A 26,359-nucleotide genomic window follows, 5' to 3' on the forward strand; every position below is an offset into this window, starting at 1 on the left:
AGCATCTCTAACCAAATGACTTAAATTTAATGGGACCAAGATAAAGCCACTGAGCCCAATATTTCTCCTACTACTTCTTCCTATTTAGATCTAGTATTTCACTATCTTACTTTCAAACTACGTTAAAAAGATGACATCATCTGATGAGAGCCTTTAAGAATTTTGTTCTCAATTTCACTTTAAACCAAGACCTGACACATTCAAAGATCCCGGACTGAAAAGTCATTACGGAATAATAGCATATTTGTTCTTATCATCGTAGTAACTTACACAGGCAGAATGCAGTACTGTGAAAATATGCTAAGTCAGTCTCAATTCATAGTAAGCAACTGGAAGTCCTACGTTTCCTAAATATAGTTTAATCTCAAAACCCCAGTAGCTCTTCTAAGCTGAAAGCCATGTTGTCACCCCCAAATCTGCCATTCAAAGAGCACTAACAGGTCAAAGGTCACTTGCCGTTTTCTTGAGCGAATCTGGAGGCTTCTAAGAAAGTGACCTCGCGATCCGCGTCCAGGTCCTTCTTGTTCCCGCAGAGGATGATGACGATGTTCTGGCTTGCTAGCATTCTGGCATCTGTTAACCAATTAGTAAGCGCATTGTAGGTTTCGCGGCTGCGTAACACAAGATTGTGAAAATAATACATGTATTTTATAAAACCAGCAACTCTTTCCGGTCACTCACACCATTCGCACTGCTTTGAAACATGCTGGGGCAATGCCAGCACCCTTCACGGCGACTCAGGCAGCCCGAACGACCCCAGTATACACCGTGCCCCCCAGGGTTTGCTCTGGTCTGTTTCCAGAAAAACAAGACAGCAAATCAGATGTTCTGTTGTTTTCTGTTTGCCCAGTCAAGGTGCAAAAGGAAACAAGGGTCCTTCATTAAATTTACAAAGATTTATTGAGCTCCCAGAATGTGAGACACAAGATCTAATTGTTGCCATAGAGCAATCAATCCGTGCAACATGCTGCTCCTTTGCTTCGTAGGAATTTATCACACCGATTCTTTATAAGGCCTCTGTGACACAGACTCCGAGGCCCGGAGAGACCAATTAAGTTATCCAAAGTCACCGGGCAGCCAGTGGCGCAGTCAGGACGTGACCAGGCCTTTTCTGAGCCCAGGACCAACTCTCAGACCTGCTGTTTCCAGCCCTCACACAGCCAAGGACAGACACCCCCTGCTGGCGCTTTGACAGCCTACTGACCACACCGCAGCCAGCGGAGCCCTTCAGCACTGGTAAGTGGGGCCGGTCTGGGCCGGGCACCTCATTCCCACACAGGCTGTGTGTCACAGAAGCCGGGGAATGCCCTCTAGTGGGACAAGTTCCTGCCCAGAAAGAGCCCTTGGGGAACCGTCTAGGTGACAGGTTTCTAAGGCCCTGCAGCTAACACCGAGGCTGACATTGTCCGATGGGACCTTTGCCAGGACTGGCATGTTCAGTAACTTGCACGGATGCAGCTCCTGAGCACCTGAATCGGCGCGGGCGGACGAGACCAAGGAACTGCCTTTTTACTGTCATTTAACTGCAACACGTGGGTGGTGGGTGATGGCTACACGGAGGGCAGTGCCGACTTAAATCCTTACGAGTGCCAAGAGCTTTACACCAGCTGGCGTGCCTGCCCAGTACCGCACGAGCATCGCACGGTCACCACTGCCCATTCTGCAGACCGGGAAACTAGAGTCCAGGGAGCCGGGACACTGTGCCGGAGGACGTCACCCTGCCGGCAGCCCAGCACCGAGACATCAGGCCATCTGAGCCCATAGCCTGTGCCCTCCACCTCAGCCAATGTCAAGTATTTCCAGTAATTTACGGCACATGAAGCTTCACTTGGTGAACCTTAGGGAGAGTATCAAAGCATCTTGTTGAGAAACACAATGACGCTTATCTAGGTAAATGCTGATGGAGATACTTCTTCACATGGTACAGCTGTGGCAGAGGCTGGTTCAAGCCTGCAAGGCCCCAAGTGGAAGGGCTGAGGGGCTTCCCCGCTCCCGGGCGGCCTGCTGCACACACAGCACACACTGCGCGCAGATGCGCCTGGACCCGACGGGGGCAGCCTGGTGCCTCTCCCACTGCGGGTGGGGGGGGGGGGGGTCTGCATTACCTGGTGATGTCGTAGACGAGGAGAGCCCCTGCGGCGCCTCTGTAGTAACTCCGGGTCACAGACCTGAAAGAGTTTCACTGCGTTTACTCTCAGCTACTCAAGGCCCTTCCCTGCTGAGCACCATCTTCCGCACCAAAGCACCCATTTTTGCTTTGCGAACTGCAACACAGGAACAGGTGTTGCTTTAAAAGAGACACGACTCAGCCCTGGCTGGTGTGGCTCAGGGGACTGAGTGCCGGCCTGCAAACCGAAAGGATGGATGTTTCTCTTGCACACCAATGATTGTACTCTCCCTTTCTTCCCCTCTAAAATAAAGTGACCCAAAGACATGTAAACGTGTGTGAGGAGCTGCTTCTGTCTGAAATCACGTCACAGAAACGACAGGGAGGGGGGACGCTAGGCCAGGACAAGTGTGTCCTCTAGAAGAGAATGAAGCTCCTCTGCAGACCTCAAGGGTCCTCTGAGAACGCACAGGGAGGGCGAGGCTTCCAAAGGCGTGAAGGGAGCCACCACGGACCCAAGGTGGCACTGAGCACTGAGCAGTCCCACCCTGCTTCCTCTGGGGGTTCTGATCACCCCTGTTCTCCCACACAGTGGCCCGGGCAAAGGGCACAGGAGGCCCTTGGGTGGGGATCACGAATCCAGAATCCAGAGCCCCGTGCCCCGTGCTCACCCCTCCGCCCTCTCTCACCGATCGCAGCCAAGCCCCGCGGTGCGTCTCGTCGGTCACGCTCTCGAGGACGGCTCTCTTTGCTGACACACTTTCTCCCCTGCATTATCCGTCTCCCTCGGGTTTGGTTTTTCCCAGTAACATCATAAAATCTGCACTGGGGTCTTCCATCTTAAAAGACAACAGATGCCACCCAGTTCTTTCAGCCACCAGCCCATGGCTCTTCCGTGCGCAGGTTTCTCAGGAGCCGACTTCGCCTGTGGCCTCCTCCCCTTCGCCTCCCACCTGGCACCCATCTCCGCCCCTCAACTGGAACAGCGGGTGGAGGTCCCCGATCCTGGCGTGTCTGGCCCCAGGGGCATTCTCGGTCTTCCTCCCTTGTGTCACTCTGTGCTCGGGGACGCCTTCCTGGCCCGGCTCCTGAAGCTGCATCTCCCGCCTTCCTCCTCTCTCCAGCTGTGGCTTCTCCAACTCCAGAGCACCCCCACTCTGCCCTGGGTGCACCCCAGTCCCGGGTCCTCGGTTTTCTCTTCTATGAATGCTCTTGATTCAGATTTGACTTTCAGCTCAGACTACTTCTGGAAGCTCCAGCTGTTGCCCCAGCATCTCCATGTGACTGCCCGGGGAACATGTCACACTTAACGTTTGCAAGACAGACTCTGGTTCCCGCCCTCCAGGCCCTTCTTGGCGGGAGGGGGCAAAGCAGGTATTTAACCTGCCGGAAATCTCTTTATCCTTGATTCTTCTTTTCACTCATCTCCACACTGGACCTGCTGGCCGGGCCCTGTCTGGCCACATCCCACACTGTGTGTGTCTTCCCAGCACCGTCCCGATCCAACCGCCCGATCTCGGCTGGACCTCTGCAGCTGCCTAGGGCTCATGTCCCCACCGCCACTTGTGTCCCTCACTCCATCCCCCAGAGCAGCGACTCCTCGTCAAGGCCTATGCAGCCCACGGTACTTGGGGGCCGGATTCGAGTCTGATCACCAGCCTCAGCCCTCACTGCCCACACACCGGGCCCCATGCATCCCTTCCACTCAGCGGGTCCTGCACTGCATCCTGTAGAATGAACTGGTAACAGCAAACACAGTGCTCTCCTAAGTTCTGTGGGTTGTTCCAATGAATTACCAAAGGCTTATGGGGGGAGGTATGGAAACCCCTGACTCTGTAGTTTGCTGGGCAGAAGTGAGGGTGGCCTGGGCACCCCGTTTGTGACTGGGGCCCATTAGTGGGGGCACTCTTGTAGGACTGAGCCCTTAATCTGGGGGTGCTGAAGCTGACTCCAGGTAGTGCCACAACCGAACTGAATTGCCAGTTGGAGAGTTTGGATAAACCCCACGTTTGGTGACAGAAAACAGACACCTTGGAAATGCACAATGCCTGCACTGGTGGGGGGTGGGGGGGGAGGAACCGCTGAACTTACAGGAAAACTCAGCACTGCTCATGATTACGTTACATGTTGAAAAGGCAGCCATTTTTAGATTTGCTTTTTTAGCTTTACCTCCATGGGCAGGCGTGTGGGGGAAGCCCCCTTCCCCCCATCATCAGGTCGCTACCACAGGGGGCACGGGCTGTGTCAGAGAGGGCAGCGAGGGCAGCTGGCCGGGATGGGAGTGGGGGTTGTTGGCTCTTCCCTCTGGAGCAGGAGGTGGGGGAGGGGCCTCGTTTCCACGCACACTAAGAGGCACCTCCTCTCTCCACTTCAGCTTCAGCGGGCATCTGGTTTGTAGAAAGAGGCATCTATCTCAGAGTTCTCCTCAAGAGACATCACATTAACATCTGTTTCTTAATAATTTATTTTAAAATGTATTTTACAACACTGTATTTTGACATATGGCTTCTTATATAAATTTCTCAAGTATATAAATTTAAGCTTTAAGGTTACTTTTTTGAGGTATTAAGTTTTTCCCCCAAAAGTTATTTAAGTCCAGGTAATACAGGTACAGAGTTTTAAAGTAAAATATTGCCAACAGGCTGGACATGAAACACCACTGGCTGTCTCCTGCCTGTTGATTCCTGCCCCCTACCGCCCCAAGGTGAGCACTCTCCTTCAGAATTCGATTTTTTCTTGGATTAATGACTCAATCATGTTGGACACCCACGTGCTAGGCACTACTCTCGGCTCTGGAGAAACAAATCCAAAATACAAAAAAATCCTTACTTTGCAGAACCTGATAGTTTCATTTTTCTAGTATGTGTTTGGTATTTCTAAAAATGCTTATCAATGATTTGAATTATTAATTTTAGAGCTTGTCACTTTCCTGCTTTGATGAAGGATCTTTAGCTCACCTGTGCCCCCGCCCACTCTGCTGGCTGGCAGCGCCATCTCAGATGTCTCCGAGTGACACTTTCCATTCTTTTTTTTTTTTTTTAAGATTTTATTTATTTATTTTTAGAGAAGGGAAGGAGGGCGGGATATACATATATATCTATATATCTATCTATATATATCTATATCTGTATATCCCCTCTCTATCTATATCTATCTATATATATATATCAATGTGCAGTTGCTGGGGGCCGTGGCCTGCAACCCAGGCATGTGCCCTGAATGGGAATCGAACCTGCGATGCTTTGGTTTGCAGCCTGCGCTCAATCCACGGAGCTACGCCAGCCAGGGCACACTTCCCGTTCTTGCCCAGGACCGCCCCTACCGGCTTGACTGTATCTGGGTCAAGTATAAGCTTCTGCTTGACTCTTTCTGGGTCAAGTATAAGCTCCTGTAGTTTCTAAGATAACCTCCATCTGCTTCCTTGCATATCCAAAGGCATTCTGATTTTACCTTTGCATCTAATTGGCGGTTTGGTTACATTTCGAATTTTAGGTTGGAAAAGAGTTTTTCGTGCTGAGTGTTGAAGGCAACGCTTCAGTATCTTCTAGTTTCCAAATGACGCTGGTGAATGGGCCGTGCGATTCCCATTTCCAATCCTTGACGTGCGACTGTTTTTCTTCTTGGAATCTCTGTTTCTTCACTCCATCCCTTGCACTCTGAAATTTCACATGACCTGCCCTTGTCTGGACACTTTTCCCACTCACTTATTTGTATTTGGCATAGGGCAGGCGAGTATGTCTGGAGTCGTAATCCTTCAATGGAAAACTTTCGTTGATTGTTTCCTCTGCCCCTGTCTTCGGGAACTCCTAGTAGCCAGGCACTGGAATTCCTGAATTAATTCTGCGTGGTTTTTTTTTTTTATGTTGTCTCTCCCCTTTCATCTCAAATTTCTTGTTTAACTTCCTGGAAGATCACTACTCTATTTAACATTATTTTAATTGCTCTTTTAAAAATATACCTTTGTTCCCATTACTTGAATGTAATCTCTGCTCTTATTTCTGAGGATACTGTAGTTTGTGTTTTTTTCCTGTCCCCTGAAAGTTACTATTTTCTTTCCTTTGGGCTCTTGTATTTTAGAAACGTTCTCTGAACGCCTGGTGAGCCTTGGCACCTTTGTACTCGAGAGCGAGGAATGGAAAGTGCCCCACGAGCAGCACTTCAAGCGTTCGGTGAGACGGCCCCGCAAGATGGACGGACAGAGACTGGGCTGGTTTATTGGGGAAACGGAAACGTTAGCATCCTAAGGCCTTCCTTCTGCGGCTCCTGTTTTTCTGTGGAGAAGACTCGTTTCTCCTTCCTGAAACATATGCTCCTGGCTCCCAGCAACGAGGGAAGCAGTGGGGGAAGAGGGTGAGGGTCCCAGACCTTCAATTCATCTCCCTCCTTCCAGCCTTTGCCTAACCCCGGCCCTCCCTCCGCGGTGCCTTCTGACCTGGAGCCCAGTCCCTGCTTCAGCTCAGAGACCGAACCTCTCACTGTGCACACGCCGCAAACACTCAGCCCTCCCTCCTGCAGAGCCCAAAGCTCCCGGCCCGGCCTTTTCCTCCCGGGTCCACCCGGAAGACACGGCCTTCCCCCACGACCAGTGCTCTCACGTGCAGCTCCCTCTGCTTCAGACAGTCACCACACTGTCCACTTCTTATCTTGAACCTTTTTTTCTGAAATGTTTTAATCACAACTAAGCATTCTCCTTTTTTCATTAAAATATTCTGATCTTAGTTGATACCATCTTAGTTATTTTACCATCATTTCGGTGGGACTTTGGGGGTGAGAAGACATAAAAGTCGAGTTGAATCCACAGGTTCCCCCCCATTTATTTATTTATTTATTTATTTTATTTTAATCATTGTTCAAGTAGTTTTCTCCCTTTTACTCCCATTCCAGCCCACCCATCCAACCCTCCCCACTTCCCCCCCATTACCACCCTCCCCCTAGTTTTTGTCCATGTGTCCTTTAAATTTGTTCCTGTAAACCCTACCCATTGTCCCCTGAAATTCCCTCTTCTCTCCCCTGTGATCACTGTCAGCCTGTCCTCTATTTCAGTGTCTTTGGTTATATTTCGCTTGTCTCTTTGTTTTGTTGATTAGGTTCCTGTTAAAGGTGAGATCATATGGTATTTGTCTTTCACTGCCTGGCTTGTTTCGCTTAGCATAATGCTTTCCAGCTCCATCCAAGCTGTTGCAAAGGGTTGGAGCTCCTTCTTTCTTTCTGCTGCATAGAAGTTCATTGTGTAAATGTACCATAGTTTTTTGATCCATTCGTTTACTGATGGGCACTTAGGTTGCTTCCAGCACTTAGCTATTGTAAGTTGTGCTGCTATGAACATTGGGGTGCAAAGGTTCTTCTGTATTGGTGTTTTAGTATTCTTAGGATAGAGCCCCAGCAGTGGAATTGCAGGGTCAAAAGGCAGATCCATTTTTCATTTTCTGAGGAAGTTCCATACTTTCCATAGTGGTTGCACCAGTCTGCAGTCCCACCAAGAGTGCACTAGGGTCCCCTTTTCTCCACAACCTCCCCAACACTTACTGTTTGTTGCTTTGTTTATGATGGCCATTCTGACCACTGTGAAGTGGTATATCATTGTGGTTTTAATTTGCATCTCTCTGATAGCTAGTGATATTGAACACTGTTTCATGTGTTTTTGGCTCTTCTGTATGTCCTCCTTGGAGAAGTGTCTGTTCAAGTCCTTTGCCCATTTTTTAATTGGGTTGTCTTCTTAGAGTGGAGTCATGTAAGTTCTTTATATATTTTGGAGATTAAACCCGTCTGAGGTATCATTGGCAAATTTGTTTTCCCATACAGTTGGTTCTCTTTTTATTTTGATACTGTTTTCTTTAGCCGTGCAGAAGCTTTTTATTTTGATGAGGTCCCATTTGTTAATTCTTTATGTCCCTTGCTCTAGGGGACATGTCAGTAAATCCACAGGTTTAACCAGTGCTTCCAGAAGAATGATAGTGACTGAAAATGGTTACACTACTTTTGAAGCAAACAATTATTGAGCATTTAGAATACAGCATGAACCTGACTCAAGTCAATTAATTAGTGTATAATTAAGTGAAATGCTTGCAGTGCGAGTTAATTTTATTTAACTGATTTCTGAAATGTGACAGTCTGTTCTGTTCCGACTGTGTGCGTGTCCCAGCAGCCCACCCGAAACATCGCACTGCCTCTGCTCCAGCAGCCACAGCACACGGAACACGGAGCCGCATCTGCGGTGACCCGGGGCCACCGCCGGGAGCACCAGTCACGGCCGAGAGAATACTGTGTACGTCGACCATAAGAACACAGTCTATTAATGTAAAAAACAAAATCTCTTTAGACATTTTTGAAAAATTTCTTTAAAAAGTGAAATATGGAGAAACACTGTGTTATCTCATGGCCCTGTATCTCTGAGCACGCTGCAGAACGTGCAGTGCCGCATCCGAGCGGCCTCCCTAGCTCCACGGACAGATTAGCCCCGAAATTCGGACGCACTCACTTGGGACAGACTCGAGGGGGCTCTCTGGCCAACTGATGCTCTGGGGAGAGAAACTGACTTTCAGCTCGTCTTAAAGCTTCCGGAGGTGAAGTTTCTAACATTTGTGGGAGGGGCTGGAGGATGGTACATATATTAAGACAACATTAATTGATTATTTCAAATGCAGTTTTTCGAATATTTTTAATAAGTTATAAGTTAATAATAAGAAAGATCTACCTGAATCGTTCTTGGCCTGCTGTGTCCCATATCTGTAACTTCACGTATTTGCCACCAACATTTATAATCTTTGAACCGAACTCTACTCCTATGGTATGATTTGAGTCATCTTTGACTGAAAAAGAAAAAGAACAAGACATTTAATGTAAGGACCGTAAGGAAACAGGCTGACTGACTTAAACAAGCAACACTCAAGTCCAGGGTTAAATCTGTGGGCGGTGTCGTTCGCTTTAGCCACTTGTTTCTCTGGTGGGCAGCGGGCAAGCGGTCACCGTCTTACATAAGACGCGCACAGCCCCTGTTCTCAGAGACAATAAAGCTTTTTCTCAAAACCCCTGAAACAAACCCCGCACGGCAGAGCCTGGGCTCAGAGCTGGTCAGGAGCTGGTCACGAGCTGGTCACTACAGACGAGAGAGCCAGGGGCCCTGTCCCCTGTGGTGGTGCTCCAAACGCCACCAGGGACAGATCTGCAACTCCGTCACTGATAAGGAATGAAGAGTGTCAACTCCTTGAATGGAGAAACACTAAAGAAATACAAGGGAACCAAAAGCGCTCAAAAGAAACCTGGAGACCAGAGATCAAGAGGAAAAGATACGAGTAAACAGAACAAAACTCAAACGTCTAAAACTCAACCCAAGGCACACTGTAGCTGTGGAGGAGACAGGAACTTGAGTGTTGCGTGGCGATAGCTCGGAAGGGGTTGGTTTGCTGGAGAAACCCACACCATCGGTGTGGACGGGCAGGGAGGCGGGCAGCCCCGGCTGGCGAGCCCAGCCGCAGGGAGCTGTCTGCAGAGGACGATCTGCGATGACCAGAGGACAAGCTAAAAGCTCGAAGCCTGCACAGCCTCCCCTCCACCCCAGCCTACCTCCCCCACTGTGAGACTCACGTCACGGCCCGGGAACCAGGGATGCTGTCTGCCCAGTGGGCTCCCTGTTTCCTGGGGGCATGGGGGATAAAAGGTTAATGCCGACCTCCCCAGCCGGCCCCAGGCCCGGCAGTGCAGAGCTAGCTGGGGTGGACGCTGTGCTAGACTGAAGCCGCCAGGCAAGGCTGAGCCAGAGGGGCCTCTGAGAAGACGCGCATGAGACCATGATGACCCTTTCCGCCACTTACATTTCTTTTCAATGAACTGGTGAAGCAGGCACGACTTGCCGGTTCCTGCATTTCCAATAACCAAGAACTTGAACAAAAAATCTGAAAAACAAGAGAGACTGTGAAAAATAACTTTAAAGCAGGTGCTATACACTTATTCTTAGACTACAATCATGAAGTTTAATGAAATCTTAGCTGTTAATTGAACAAAATGAGGTAACAATACTTTGTGAAAACGACAAGGAACATGGTGACTTATTGTCTCATATTTTTGGTACTTGGCTTACACCGTAGTTCAGAGGTTTTTAAACTGTGCTTTTGGGACAATTTCCTTTGTTGCTGGAAGCCTGAAAACTATTCTTGTAATAAATAAAATCTGTTCCTTTGCTAGCCACTGTTCAAAGAAATATGAACATGCATGACAAGGAAAACACCCGAGAAATTTCAAATGTTTTCTATACAAAAGAAAAACCCTGGTAGACGTTTGGGCTTTGAGAAGTCCATTCCCTTCTTCTCCTTTTTTTAAACTTTTCAGTTCCATTGATAAAGAAACCACAAAAGAGAAACACAAAAGAGAAAAAGTCCGTGAAAAGCAGCGCTGGCTCCTCGGAGAGATCAGTGAGGCTGACAGACCAAGCGCGGGTGTGCCGCGCTCAGGGGTCTGGCCTGAGCGGAGAGCGGAGAATGGGGACCTGCTTGTGACAGGCCCTGCACTGCACACATTTGATCTGGGCGGCACTGGACAGCTGGTGGGAGGGGAAGCCCCGCACCGCAGGGGACCGCCCTGACCAGGTGCCCAGAAGGGGAACAGGGCATCAGAGGGACTTAGGTGTCTGGGTGGCGTCGCTCAGCAGTCTGGTGGGCGGCAGCAGCTTGAGGTCTTGTCTCAGCAGAGGGAGCAGATGGCGAAGGCAGTTTCACAGGGTGTGCGGAGCAGGCCCTCTCTAGACGGCTAAAACGCGCCTGTTTGGGCGGTGCTCAACCCCTGAGCGGGTGAGAACAGGAGGTTGGTGCCGGCAGCTCTGCACCAATCAATGTCCCACCTTGCCGTGAAGAAGAGAACAGCGTGGGCGCCAACACGCAGGGGCCATCCGTCACCCCCTTGTGCACGAGGACTGACACGGAACCAGGGCAGAGGCGCCGACAGCCAGTGCCGGGGTGAAACAGGCACATCGCCACGTCGGGAGGGTGACAGAGAACAACACGAACAACTCGACTCACAAAACCTCACGATCCATGAAAGGGGCCGACCCTTCGAAGACAGAGCGCACGACGACTCACCCAACATCAAACAGATAATTACAGAGCCCTAGATCTATAAAGAAAATTGAATTTGTAATTTTAAAACAAGAAGGGTTTCACTAGAGAGTCCTCCCAAACATGAAGAAGACTCAACAGCAATCTACTCAACCTCTCTGAGAAAGAAGGAGGGAAAACTTTCCCAGGATATCTTATAAAGCTGTTTTTACCTTGATACCCAAACTGGAATAAGACAGTAGTAGAACAAAACAAACTACAGAATAATATCCCTTATGAATATTTAATAAAATACTAGCAAACTGAATTCAGTAATATATATATAATATAAAAATTATACACTATGACCAAATGGACTTTATTTCAGGGATGAAAGTCTAAAATATTTGAAAATCAATCAATATAATTACACTATAAATAGGTGAAAAGAAAAAAAATCACACGATCATATCAACTAATGCAGAGAAAGCATTTCACAAAAACCAACACTCACTCATGATAAAGACCCTCAGAAACGAGGACAGAGGAGAACCCCCTCAACTCGAGAAAGGGCGCTGAAAAAGTCTACAGCTGATCGTGTCGGTGAGAGACTGCTCTGCCCCCCCACCCCCCCACCAGGGAGGGAAGTGAGGAGGCGGCCCCCACCACTTCCAGTCAGTACCCACAGGGGGGTCTAGCCAGTGCAACCAGGTGTGAAAAAGAAACAAAGGCACACAGATCAAAAAGGGAGAAATAAAATTCTTCCTACTACCAGATATGACTGTCTACATAGAAAATCCAAGGAATCTAAAAAAAAAAGCCCCCCTACAACCAATACATGAGTTCAACAAGGCCAAGATAAACATGTAAAGGACTCGACATTAAAAACTACAAAATACCGATGAGACAAAAGGGAACCTAAGCAAATGAAGAGACATATTGTGTGCACCGGCTTAGAAGGCCAGACTTAGTAAAGATGTCAGTTCTCCCCAAATTGATACATATGTTTAATAAAGTCCCTATTAGAATGCTAGTGATGCTTTTTGGTAGATACAGACGAGATTATTCTAAAAGTTAAATGGAAAGACATGGGAACTAGAATAACTAAAACAATTTTGAAAAATAAGAGTAAAGTGGAAGGAGTCACTTTACTTGATTTAAATGCAGCGACAGTAATCACAACTCTGTGGGATTACTGGGAGGGAGAGAGACACACAGATCAGTGGAACGGAATAGAGCACTAACAGAATGGACAGACACTAATCTGTCCAATCAATTTCGAAAGTGCAAAAACTATTTAATGGGAGAAATTTAGCTTTTTAGCAAATGGCGCTGAAGCAAGCGATCATCCATAATAGGGGAAAAAGACCTATGACCTAAGTCTCATTTCTTAAGAAAAATTAATTCAAAATAAATCACTGACTTAAAGATAAAACAACACTTTAAAACTTTTAGGAAAAATATGAAAGCTTCAGAAACTATGGCTAATCAAAGAGTTCTTAGATTTCACACACACAAACACCGCTCCCCCATCCAGAAGAGGAAAAACTGATAAAATGGTCTTCATCAAAATCAAAAACCTCTGCACTGTAGAAAACTTTGTTAAGACAATGAAAAGACAAACTGCAGATGGGAAAATGATCTGCAAGACACATAACCAACAAAGGACTAGTAGCATATACAATATATACATTAAAAAAAACCCCTCAAACCTGGCTGGTGTAGCTCAGTGGATTGAGCGCGGGCTGAGAACCAAAGTGTCGCAGGTTCGACTCCCAGTCAGCGTACATGCCTGGGTTGCAGGCCAAGGCCCCCAGCAACCGCACATTGATGTGTCTCTCTCTCTCTCTCTCCCTCACCCCCCATCACCCTTCCCTCTCTAAAAATAAATAAATCTTAAAAAAAAACCCCTCAAAAGTCCACTGTAAAAAGAAAATCAAACAATTTTGGACATAAGACATGAAGAGACATTTCACCAAAAAGGATATACAAATGGCAAATAAGCACATGAACGTATTTTCAACATCCTTAGACAATAATTAGGGAAATGCAAATTAAAGCCATAATGAGGTGCCACCACACCTATCGGCATGGCCACCACAGAGAACAGGGCCACCCCAGATGCCGGTGAGGACGCGCAGAGCCGGGACCGCTCACCCTCTGCTGGGGGGGATGCGACATGGCAGAGCCACTCTGGACAGCCGTCCAGAGGCTTCTTAAAAAACGAAACGTGCAACTCCCAGCCACTGCACCCCAGGCATCTGTCCCAGGAAACTGAAGACTTGGGTTTACAGGAAACCCTGTACTCGAATGTTTACAGCAGCTGCACTGGTAAAAGCCCAAACACTGGAAACGGCGCAGATGTTCTTCAGCAGGTGAATGGTTAACCTAGGAATACCACTCAGCAGGAAAAGGGAACAGACTGCTGACATGGGCCCCGACCTGGCTGAGTCCCCGGACAAGGGTGCTGAGGGGAAAAGTCAGTCCCCAAAGACTACACCCGGCCTGATCCCATTTATGCGACGCTCTCACAGTGACGACACGGCAGGGGTGAGGAGCAGGTCAGTGGTTGCTGGAAGCTGAGGAGGGGCGGGGGCGGGGAGGAAGAGTGTGCGCCGGGGACGGGACCCGGGGACAGAACATGGGGACGGAGAGGTGCTGTGTCTGCAGCTGTGCGGACGTCGGGGTCCTGCAGGTGAGACCCTATGCGGGTTTCGTGGATGCCACCGTTGGGGAGAACAGGGCACAGGGGACATGAGAGCTCTTTTTTTTTTCCTGAAAACTGATGGTGAATCTATTCCACAATTAAAAGTTTTCTAAAAAATAAAGTAGGTAATATCATCAGGTAACAACCCCACATTTACGACGCATGGTCCTAAACTGAAGGAAGCACCCACAGGTGTGCCCCAGGACGGAAACGGTGCCCAGGAAGGAAGGGGCGTCAGCTAAGAAGGCCAGCCTCTCTCGTCAGGAGACGCGCGTGTTCGGTCAACGCGCACCGAGACCAAGCACCCAGCGTCGCGGGGAGCCCCAGTGAACACACGGGGACCTGGGGACCTGGACTTCACCCGCCTCTCGCCCCTGAGCTCCGGAGGGGCGGGGCCCCGTGCGGTCCAGGACAGAACTGGGGGCCGGGGGAGCGGCCTGGTGCTCTGCCCTCGGTGCTCCAGGTCTGCTGGCCTCTCACAACAGCCGGCCTCTCACACCCGCGCCCACGGGCCCCACATCCACCTGCACTGGTTTTACCAACTGATCCTGTTTTCATCGCCTGGGGGATTTTCTTTCTTCCTTCTTTGCTTGAAGTCGAATGACACACAAATTGCACATGCAAATGTTTTAAATGTCGGGTGTACTGTGCTTGACAGCTACAAAAAGGCCTGACTTTTTACAAAGTAATTAACAAAGGAAAATGCCCAGTTAGGTTGTATAACTAACTTAAACTAGTTAAATAATCATGTCCACTTTAATCAGATTTGATGGTGTTTTATTACACTGAGTGTGAATTTGTGGGCTCAGAATCACAAAGAAATGTTTTGCATCCAATTTCTGATAATGACACTCAGCTGACGAGGGTTTCATCAGCATGAATTAAGCTTGAGGTAGGGAAAAGATCACAACCCAAAAGGGGAAATCTGAAATGGGTATACGCTACTAATGTGCTTTCAATTTTTCATGAGAAAAATGAGCTAATAGGGACAGTATCAAATAATCAGAAATCAGTCTTGAGCAAATGTCAGCCGTTCAGGAAGACAAACACTGGTCAGGAGCGGAAAGACTCCAACAGGAAGCAGTGAACGAAGCCAAAGGACGAACTCCAGGAGCAGCCTCCCTTGGAAATCCCGGCCCGTTTCTACACTCCTCTCCGCAACCTCTCCTTTCCCTGAGCGGAGCAGACGGAAAGCACGAAGCAGGACCGGAGCTACAACCGCAAGGACACCAACGGCCCCTCCGACAGCAGGAAGCCTGCCAGCAAGGGACAGCAGGGCACAGCGTGTTTGTTCAACAGCTGACAGTCCACCCTGACCTTGGGGCCTCAAGCAAACGAAGACACTGTGAGTAGACAAGATGACCCTGGCCCTCCCACTCGCTCCCGTAGGGAGCAGTTTTGCTTTTAGGTTTCCAAAGGTCAGAAAGGAAGCACAGGGGGCCGGCCCTGCCTGCGGGAGGGAGACGGCCTCCCTGGCTTCTGGCTCAGGGAACCCGCTGGTGGGTCCCGTCAGCCCCTGGGAGAAGGAGCGCAAGCCTCTAAGGAGGAGTCCATCTTGTGGCGAGATAAGGAGCGCAGATCCGGAGAGATTACACTTACAACACCCAGGAGCCAGCAGGGCGGAGACGGGGGCGGGGCAGTCCCTGCAAGGGCTGACCGAGGAGGGAAGCCACGTAGGATGACGGTGGTTGCCAAGTGCCCAGTGAGGGTCACCGCCCGCACCCCGGGTAAAGTCCCCCTCACTGGAGGCGGGGGCGCAGTCAGCCAGCTGAAGAGTCAGGGAAGCCGCCGCAGAGAAAAAGTACCGAAGACTGTCGCAGGAAGCCTGGCTGTGCCGGGAAGAGGAGGAGGGGAGTCCGGGAGGGTGCAGAGGGGGAAGTTGCTGGGAGAAAAAGACAGGGGTGGTGGGTGACAGGAGTCCCCGACCCCGAGGGCAGGGGTCCGGCTCCGACAGGGAGAGAGACCCCCTCTCCTCTGAGACAGGAGGGCAAGGGGACAGGATAAGCGGGGAGGTGAGTGAGTGCCCTGGCTGGAGAAGTGAGTTCCCCCAGGGCGGCATCCTCCTCCCTGTCCTGGGCTCACAGTGAGAGGAAGGGCTTGAGTGGAGGGTTAAAACTGCCGATGGACTCGGCACCCAGACGGAAGGGGAACCCCAAGCCTACCGCGATCTCCCCCTACAGAGAGCTGCATCCCTAGGGCGGCAGGTGAGGCAGATGGCTGGGAAGCTGGGCTTGGAATCTGCGAAGCACGTGCAGCTGAAGGACGAGGAAGAAGAGGCGGAAGGAGGGGGCGCGGGCATCGTATCCGGAGAGGGAGCAGCTCACTGCCTGAAAGGAAGGGGCGGGGTGGTGGGGACCCGGAGCCGGGAGCTCCGCGAGTGAAGCCTGGATGGGTGTGATCAGAAGGGGACCTGTGTCCAGTGCGCAGCCAGGGAAGTGAGTCCCTCCGTGGGGGCAGCAGACGTGGGAGAGGGTGCCGAGAGCTGAAGTCACAGACCTGGGACGCTCAGGGGCTGACGGACCCCTCTGTACGGGGGAGCAGTCACCCAGGGTCAGAGAGGAGTTGGGGTGGAGAGGAAGGCTAGGAGCCAGGTGACCTTGTGGAATCAGGAACGGCCCCAAGGTTATCCGATGACAGCAGTGAGGAGTTAGCAGAGCACAGGACATAGGATGACTGGTACTTCAGAAGCCTCCGAAATGCTGGTTAGGGGAAGGAAGGTGTGGGCAGCGGGGCAGCACGTGACCCGCGGAGGCAGGCGGAGGGAGAAGGGAGGGAGGGGGAAAGAGAGCAGGGCTAAGGGGGGCGCTGCCCGTCCATCCGCCGGGGTCTGCCTCGGAGGTCAGCACAGGGGATCGGAGCGTCTGTGGATTTAACATCTGCGGCCCAGGCTCTCCGGTGACAGCCCGGGGCCGGGCCAGGGCCTGCGGTTTTGCCCGAGTGCTCATTAGGACCCGTCCCACTGCGGCCTGCTGTGTGGGCCAAGGGCAGTCAGCAGGTGAGCGAGCAGGGCCGGCCAGCCCGCCAGCATCAAAGCCGCAAGTTCTTAGGTGCTTCTGCTTGATGTAATAATACGTTTTTAAAAGAAACTATTCTCCTAAAGTGGAAAACTGCCCAGAAAAGGAAGTCAGTGGCCAGTGCAGCAGCCAGAAGTGAAGAGACCTAATAAATTCAGTCACCCTTAGCCAGGAGTCGAGTTCTGGGAATTCTGAAGAGTAGAATGTTGACTCTGAGTTAGACGCAGGGAGGAGAAAACTCTGGGAAGAAATAAGGCCGAGTGCTTTACCGCAGGGTCTCAGAGAACGCTCCAGCGTAATGAAAGAGGTGTCTTTCAAGAAGACATGTCTTTCTGAACTGTGTTTTCGGAGCAAACCCCCAACGCCCCACCAGAACGTGCGACCCCCGAGGTGACGCGGATCTCTGAGGGCACCCCTCGAGAACCTTCACGGTCTCCGCATTAGTTTGGAAGGTACAAGCCTCGGTTCCCGCCCCATCCCCGATTTCAGGATCGACTGTGACTTATGTTAAACATCCAGGGTTTGCCTAGGACATGCCTTAGAGCAGTGAGATCCAGGAAGAACATTTAATCTGGGTCGGCACTCAGAGATTTTACGGAGGAGATTTCTGCAGGGGAAAGACAAGGGAAGGGAGAATCTGACTACCCTGGGGAACGTGAGGCCAGACAATCTTGAGCTCAGATTCCCGCCCCACCCCTCCTCGGCTCTGGGCCGGTGGGCAGAGCCCCTGACCGTTCAGCCTCCTCACGGGTGGGCCCCAGTGTCTACCCCCCACTGCCCGGGGGAGGCTCAGAGACAGTGGACGCAAAGGGCTCTGTGTGCTGTGTCCTGACTCCACCGCCCACCTAGAAGGAAGTCAGCGTTGCCACTCTGCCCAGACACGCCAATGGCTTTTCAATAAGGAAGGATTTCCTGGCCCAAGGATGGAAACAACGGCAGGTTAGTACCAGACAACCTTTGATCAGCACGTATCCGAGGACACTGACCCAAAGGCTCCTGTCACTCAACAGCTAGAAGTGACACTGTTCTTGGGAAAACATAACTCGGGAAAATTAACTTTATTACTAAGTAATATATAGAAGAGGGATTAAAAATGTGTCACTTATAACTTGTAGTTGTGAACATTTTTAAAGAACTTATTTATACAATAACAAAATATACTTCAATAGAAATTTTATCAATAGTTTTACCCATCATGTCTAGATTATGAAGGTCTCTATTGATTTTAACATTAAAAAGATAACCCAATACACGGACCTCATTCTTATAAAGTACGTGGCAGGTACAGCATCCTCGCTTACACCCATATTTGTGACAGAATTACTCAAAGTGCTGATGTAACAGAAGTGGGCAAAGCGTAACAGCCACCAAACGGCCAACTCGCATTTTCTTCCCAAGAGTATTACCGCAGTCCAAGTGAGTCTGAAGAGGAACCGTGACCGAAACACCAAATATCGTCAGCAGGTTCAAAAACACAGTAAAAACTAAGACCAAATGCAAGTGCAGAGTGTTTGTGAAACGATACGAGACGTTTCGATCTTTCTTGCCAGGAAGACAAGGGACCCTCATCTGCGTGCCCGACGTGAGGCCCACGCTCTTCCCACGACTGTGGGGGCGGGGGGGGGGGAGTGGGGAGCAGCATTTAAGCCCATCGTCTTCTTCAGGAAGATCAGGAACTGGGCCAGGCTGAAACTGAACGGCAACCTACGTGTGTTAGAGAGGCCAGCAGATGCTGTTGCAGTAGGTGCTGCCTGCCTAGCATCCATTCCCCAAGGAGCCAAAGTGACCTAGGCACACACGACCCCCAAGCTTGAGGACAGGGGCCTGATTATGTTAAGCCGGTAACGGTCACTCCTGGCTCCCTCCTCCTTGCCCGTGATTGGGCTGGAAAGCCAGGCTTGCACGGTCAGGGCAAGGTGTTACTGGTCCAGGGGCAGGCTCTTGCCCAGATGTGACCCAGTCAGATGGGTAGGGAGGACTTCTGTTTCACGAACGCAGGAAAGGGCTCTTTTCTGTGGATGGAAATGAGGAAGCACGCCCCCACGACAAAGAGTCGCCACCTAAAACTCCGAGGGCACGGGGCTCACCCTGCCAGGGGAGGGAGGGGAAGCATCTAGGTCCCTGCTGTCACAGCTGGGCTTCTGAACCAGCCGGCCCTGAAGCCTCGGCTACACTTATTTGAAAAAACACATTTTTATGTTACCTGGAGGATTTTCAGTTGGGTTTTCTGCCAACTGCGGTTGGAAGCATTCTACCTGATTAAATGACCAAAAGAGCTAAGGATCTCTTAGCTATTAAGCACACATTTTCTGTTAGGCATAATATTTGTTTTTGATCATACAGTCAATTAATCAGAAGGCTGTTAAGTAAGCACGGATTTCAAACCAGGGGAGTTCATTCAACAAATATTTACTTAACGACCAAATGGCACGCATTTCAAGGTCTGCTGACCACAGACTCACACCACCTGATACATCTGTCACCACAATAACATGTTGGCCCCTGGGGGCCCCAGGCTATGTTCTGGGCTCAGCACCTGTCCCCACCGTGGTGCGTGATGGACACGCCAAAGCCCAACTTTTCGGATCTTTTACCTCCATGGCCGACCAGCTCCCATTTGATCAACGTGTTCTCTCCCCAGGTATAAAACTATACCGAACCGGGCAGCAGCCACGCCCTGCAGCTCCGGAAAGCAAAGGACCTCCGCGTGCTCTGCTCCGATGCACTGGGGACCGGTTTCAGGTTTGCACTGTTTTCTTAAAGGATGCCTTATGTGACCTCTTTAATTCGGACACAGCTGTCTGTGAGAGAGGACCTCACTCGAGTTGCATTTCTGTTACAAGATGAAAAGCTGTCAGACTTCCACCATAAAGAAAAGGATCAAACTATGTCTTAGAGTGGGGTTTTCTATTTACCCTGGCCTTTTCTTCCATGTTCTGTAACTGAGAAGAAAATAAACCCCTCTCCAATGGGACAAATTGGGCTGTTTTGGCGTTTTGGGAAAGCTGTGGCCAGGAGCTACTCACAGCCAGACAGACAGAAAGCCACTAAGCAGTCCCCTGCTTTCAAAGAGCTTGCGATCTAGTCCGCAAAGACAGATCTGCTTTGTCACTGTCGAGCTGCCTGAACGCAAGGACAGGCCTGCAAGGCCCCCACGGGCGGTACACACGTGTGGCGTGACTCCGACGAGGGTTTCTGCGGCAACCAGGACAAACAGTGGACATGAGAGGCAGTATTAGAATGGAGGGCGCTATACATAATAGTATTTTTCATTATAACAAAGGAGAGAGAGGCTTAGTTTTTAAGTGCCCAATTTCTTTCCTGCATGATTACAAATTCATTTGAAAATGATAAACTTCCCTCTAAAACATATCCCTCCCCCTATCTAGACATTGTTAGCCGCTTTTTAAGATTTCTTAAATGCCAAAAGCACAACACAGAAGAGAAGTAGAAGAACGAAAGGACAAAGGTCACACAGAGTACTGTCACACATGAGTCCACTGTTCTAAGTAGCGTAGGGCTGCTCTTGGCTTTGCATCTCCAGGTGTCATAACCATCGCCATCAGGGACCTATTTGTATTGGCCAAATCTCTCGCCACACAAACGTATTTTTGGTCGGAAAGCGCTGAGGGGGATTCCAGAGGGAGAGAGTGTGCAGACAGTGTTAATCTGACTCGCGTGCTGCGCTGCAGTCTGCTATCTACAAGCCGGGGGTCGCCAGAGGATGGCCGGCCACCCCTAGAAGCTGGTAAGAGGCCAGGAAGGACCCTTCCCTAGAGTCTTCAGCGAGGACACCTTGACTTTGGACTTCCAGCCTCTAGAACTAGAAGACAATAAATTCCTCTTTCAAGCCATCTTCTGTTTCCCCACGTACTCACTCACCCACCGAAGAGAGGACGCTGGAGCCCTTTTCTTTTCTCTCGCGTGACGCCATCCGTCCCTTCAGTAACAATGCCCTGCACGTCACTTCAGCTCCAACCCAGAGTCATGGCTACAGAGGAGCACAAACCAAGTCTTCTTCGAACAAAGGGGCACAGTCCATTACCAAGAGCAGACCGGCAGGGGAAGCGGTGACATCCAGAGACAAGTGTTGCTAGATGCAGAGGGTTCAAAGGCTTTTCCTTCACACGGTTTCCACTGGCAAGTACTCTAACGGAGTTGTCGGGAATGGGGGAATAAATCTGTAACATCATGGGATAACTCACTCCCAGGCAGGGAGAGCGGGACGGAAATCCGAGAGAGGCGGGGAGGGACAGCAAGCAGGGGCCGGGGCCAGGAGAGGGGCAGCAGGTGTGACAGCTGCTCAGAAGGAAGAGCCCCCAGGACCCGGCTGCCCCTGGACATGCTGTGAAGGGAGAGGGCGTGTGGCGGATGCCCACTTGCCCGGCTGGATGTCGGCGCAGGGGACAGGACCACCCTCCGGGAGAGGAAGAAAGAAAAGAAAAGGCCTCTAACGTCCTCCCTTCGGTGGACGAGCACACGGGAAAAACAGACGATGGCTTGAAAGAGGAATGTACTGTCTTCCAGTTCTGGCGGCCAGAAGCCCGAAGCCAAGGTGTTGGTGGGGCCGTGTCCTCACTGAAGTCTCCAGGGAAGGGTCCTTCCCGGCCTCTTACTAGGTTCCAGGGGTGGCCGGCCATCCTCCGGTGAGCCCCGGCTTGTAGATAAATCACTCCAACCTCAGGCTCTCTCTTCACATCACGTTCTCTGTGCGTGTGTCTGTGACCAAGTTCTTCTCATTTTGCAGGAATATTATTCACGGAATCAGGGCCCACCTTCATCCAAAATGAGCTCATCGTCTGTAACCTCGTTACACCTGCAAAGACCCTGTTTCCAAGGAAGGCCACAGTCACAGGTACCTGGGGTTAGGGTCTGGACTTATCTTTGGGCGGACAGAATTCAACCCACAACAGCCTATAATTTATATATATAAACATTATATATATATAATATATTTATAAATCTCAATAATTCTCAAGATTATGTGGTAAATACTATATTTAAAAAATAAAGCACAAAGTAAAAAAAATATTAAGAGTATATTGCAGTACTCATTAGAATAGGACCAATAATTTATGTTCTTGTTTCATAAAGTATTTTCATTGTAGAAGGCATGAACTCCAATATACACGGTCTGTCACAAATAATGCCCCTAATAAATGTATATAAACTTAATAACTGTTTAATAAATTAAAAAAAAACATGTACAATATTATTTATGACATTTTTGGTGAAATGTTCAAATTGGTACCCATCCTCTGCAAGACAGGCACGCACCCTGCCAACCACACTCAATGGCGTGACTTTTCCCGGACCCTGTATACAGAGATTTGGCTTAGATTTCCCACTCTCTCAAACTGCCTCAGCCCTTATCATTTCATAACATATTCTGTGCTACTTAAACTTTTCAGCTCCTTTCTAAACATCACTGCTTGGTACTACCTATTTGATTTGTTAGTCTGTCTCACAAATCTTGGTATCAGAAATGACTTTAGAGCCCTGGCTGGCGTAGCTCAGTGGATTGAGCGCAGGCTGCGAACCAAAGCATCGCAGGTTCGATTCCCAGTCAGGGCACATGCCTGAGTTGCAGGCCACAGCCCCACAGCAACTGCACATTGATGTTTCTCTCTCTCTCTCTCTTTCTCCCTCCCTTCCCTCTCTAAAAATAAATAAATAAAATCTTATTAAAATACCATAAAAAAAGAAATAGGGTCAATTTGCCATCTCCCAAGTCTCGGATGGCTGGAGTTCCTCTGGGAGTCCCAGACCACACTAACTAGCCAGGGCTTTAAGAATACTGTGAATGTAACAATATTTAGGAAACACTATTTCAGTTTAGGGCTATTCGGATTGAGGGTTTCAATCTGAAACCTATGTATTTAAGACTGCAATACTGTATTACAATATTATATAAAGTATCTAGTTTTCATGTGGTTAGTGGTTTCAAAGCAGCAACATGTGGAACACTGCTCAGTCTATGAAAGGTGAAATGCTGCTGTAATATGCTAAACATTTACCTCATTAACAGTACATTGTAAGCACTGGCCTTTACTTGTCCCAAGTTACACACAGCATTCTTTTCCAGAAGAGAAAAAAAAATGAGCCTAAAGTAGAAAGGAGTTTAAAGTTTAGGCAAACTTTTTTTTTTTTTTTAAACCAGCTATCAAAAGGCAAACGTCCGGAAGGAGGGCCCCTGACCATTTTGCTCTGGGGCAACAATGCTGTGCAAATATGGCCGGTGATAAGGGAACACGACAGTGTTAGCACTTGGTCTGGGATGATGTTTAATTTTTTAGGTTGACGCTTTGAACTGCCACATTTGCTCTTTCTAAAACTGGTTTTCTAGTAGTTTCCTTGAATTCCTGTACTAGAGGAAAAGGTTCATTGAATTAGCAAAAAATAAAAGCATATTTGGAAGCTGCTATGAAATAAGAATCCTAATGATCAAAGCCCTGTGATCAGAACTGAATCAGTTTCTGTGATGTTCAAAAAGGTCAATGAACTCTGTCTGAAAGAAGCAGACATGCCAAAAGTATCCTACATTTTACCATGGTTACTATTTTACGTAAGAATAATGAAACATAAGAGCTCTATCTCCTGAACTCTTTCAGTCATTTCTTACTAATTCATACCCCCCTCCCCCTGGGTATGCTTATGTGGACTTTCCACCCCTCCTGGTTAACTTCATCCAGGTCGAAGAAAGAAAACAAAAGGGTCGGATAAGGAGCAAAAGTAAAGCAAAAGGATAACCAAAAACTACTCGAGAACATATTTATGAAATCGGACAGTGATTCTCTATGCAGAGAACCAGACCGCATGGATGCATTTGCATCTCTGACAACACTGGTCCTTATGAAGCCAGCAACTTTGTGGAAGATCTCCAAAGCCTTCTAGGAAACGGACCTCCTGCTCCCACCACCCCCATATCCCCAAGCATGCACCCGTCTCAGGAATGGCTCCTCAAGGAGCACATGCATGGGGACCCCACCCCTCTAAGGACCTCAAGATTCCCCCTGCCTCACTCTCACCCCTCTCCCGCGGGCTGCTGTGGGGCTTAAGCCACATTCCCCTTAGTGGAACTTCATCTCCTTCAGGGCGTGGGCATGTCCTGTTCTGCGGTGCTGCCTGGTTAATGCCTTCCTGGTCCCAGTCTGGGTTAGGTTTCTTTGTAATATACTGTAAAGGACCACATACCTTCAGAACTCCTGCAGCGTTCTTAACCATTCATTACACTGTTAATTGGATTAATAGTGTATCCTCTACTCTACAGTGAGCTCTCAGAGACCAGAGCCGAGCCTGCAGCGCGCGCCCTCCTAGCACGCGGACTCCACATGCCCGCGCACACATCCCCCAAGGGAAAGAGCAGCGCGCCAGCGCAAATGGAGACAAGGCTGGGTGGGCTTGAGGAGCCTGCACTTGAATCTGAGCCTGTGCCTGGGACTGTAAAACTCCAAATCAAAGCCTCAGTCTGCATGCACACATCTGAAAGTGATTACAAACTGGTAGCACCTCCTCACCCCTGATGGGACGCAGTGGTATGCTGTGTGGTTCATTTTTTCACCATGCAGGACTAAAACAACAACAACGACAACGAAAAAACACAGCATATGTAGTGGGAAGGGTTTTGTTAATTAAAAAAATATTTGTGGGAAACTCCAGGTATAGGTAGGTATTCAGGGGGGAGGCAAAGATTAAACACAGGACTGCCTCCAAGGTGTCTATGGTAAAAAAAATTTTATAAATAGTTATAATGCAACTAGAAAGGGCTAGAAACCTCGAGCGAGACAGAAACGAAGCCAGCGGCCTCCGGAGGAGGAACTGGAAGAGTCTACCGACTACTCCTCCCCCAATCAGGTGCAAAGAAAGGCATCCCAAACCAGGAAGGTCACCCGCGAATGTCCGAGGCTCACGCTGAAATGCAGGCGTCGCCCGAAGTTCTGCACACCCCTCGCTGGGGACAATACCGCGGAGGGAACGGGGGCTCCGGCTCCTGCCCAAGCCCTGAGCTGCTGAAATCAGACTCTCGGAGGAAACCCGCACCGGCGTGCGCGCGGAGAAGCAGCCAGAGGAAACTTGACAAAGCGGATCGCGTCCCGCACTCCGGGCCGGGCTCCGGGCCCCCGCGCCCCGGCCTCCCCGCCCGCCGGGCCGCATACCGTAGGTCTCGGACATGGCCGTCTGCGACATCTTTGGAGCGGCACCGCCTCTCGCGGGTCACAGCAGCAGCTCCAGCCGGGGCGACGGGAGGGGAGGGCCGGGGTCGTCCGCGGCGTCTCGGTGGGGAACGGCGTGGGGCGGGGACGCAGGAGGGAGGGGCCCGCGGTCCCCACGGCAACCGCCGGCCACCGAGCGGCTGCGGCCTTGCGGGACTACCGGCTCCGCGCAGGCGCACTCCGCCCCGCGCCAGCTGAACCGGCCTGGGAGGAGCCGGAGGGGAAGGGACGAGACGCGGAGCGCGAGGCCCCGCCCTGCCGTGGTCGCGCATGCGCACGCATCCCGGCGGCACGCCCGCGCTCGGGGCGGGGCCCAGCTGCACAGCGGGTGAGGGAGGCCAGGGCCTCGCGGTTCCAACGTTGGGACCGAAGAGGCCTAGTGCCTGCCCTGGTGAAAAAGGCCATTTGCCTTCCTTTTGCCAGATTGATCCGCCTCGGTAAAGAGGCCGTCGTTGTCCTGTGCGGCTGTCGGCCGGGAGAAGGCGTTCCTTCAGCTTCTATGATCCACCCGCGACCGTGGTTAACGGGTAACTCGGAGGCAGTACAGGTGTCCAGCTGGAGGCCAGCCCGCGTGCGTGGGCCGCGGGCAGGCTTACCTTGCGTTCTGCACTGGCCAGGGCCTCTCCGGTCGGGCCGAGCTGGAGCGTGCGGAACACCGACAGACGCTGAAGGGCTCCCCGTGCAGAAGAGCCCCCAGCAGACACCGGCCCCTCTGCACCCGTCTTTAGGGGGACGTGGCTTATGGGCAGGAGGCACCCCTGGCGTTCAGCTGCGGATGCACTTCTAAGGTTAGGAGCCCAGCACTGAATTCAGAATCCCCTTGTGTTGGAAATGTAGAGGTAAACATTCACTGGGAAGAAAATCTGTTTGGGCGCTGGTTTCATCGGAACATGATCAGGGTCACGTCATATCTCATAAGAACCAACCTGGTTCAAAAGACACGGTAGAATACTAAAAATATGCCTTGTCTAAGCTCAAGTGGCATGGACTGTGGGGCAAATGACAGTCAGTACATTTTTCCCCCAAGTCTATTTGGTCCCATCCTCCACATAAACTGTCATCAGACCTTGCCTGAAGCCGTTTCTCCTCTTCCCCAATGGCTATTTGGCTCTACATCTTATTTTTATTTATGGCCCTAATAGCAAATAAATATCCTTCTAAATCACAGAGAAGGCCTCATGATGACGTATTGTGAGAATTATAATTGGCTGGAATTATTTTGTATCAATATACACATATGTATTTTTTGTTCAGTGGTTCAGATACTTTATTGCTTTCTTATTTGGCTCTCT

General features: G+C 50.1%; 1 protein-coding gene across 1 annotated transcript in view; it reads right to left on the reverse strand.

Annotated features, from left to right (window-relative positions):
• The window catches only part of RAB4A (RAB4A, member RAS oncogene family), a 33,574-nt gene extending 8,314 nt beyond the window's left edge, over nucleotides 1-25,260 (reverse strand). Inside the window, exons 1-5 of the mRNA XM_045817792.1 lie at nucleotides 25,011-25,260; nucleotides 9,919-9,999; nucleotides 8,802-8,916; nucleotides 2,106-2,168; nucleotides 457-611 (exon numbers count right to left, since the gene is read on the reverse strand). Coding sequence (XP_045673748.1) covers nucleotides 457-611; nucleotides 2,106-2,168; nucleotides 8,802-8,916; nucleotides 9,919-9,999; nucleotides 25,011-25,041 — 445 coding nt within the window. The 5' untranslated portion in view covers nucleotides 25,042-25,260. The remainder of the gene's footprint in view (nucleotides 1-456; nucleotides 612-2,105; nucleotides 2,169-8,801; nucleotides 8,917-9,918; nucleotides 10,000-25,010) is intronic.
• Between the last annotated feature and the right edge of the window lie 1,099 nt (nucleotides 25,261-26,359).

This window comes from Phyllostomus hastatus, unplaced genomic scaffold (assembly GCF_019186645.2).
Source record: "Phyllostomus hastatus isolate PE091 unplaced genomic scaffold, TTU_PhHast_1.1 phas_contig_148, whole genome shotgun sequence".
In the NCBI taxonomy this organism is placed as follows: Eukaryota; Metazoa; Chordata; class Mammalia; order Chiroptera; family Phyllostomidae; genus Phyllostomus; species Phyllostomus hastatus.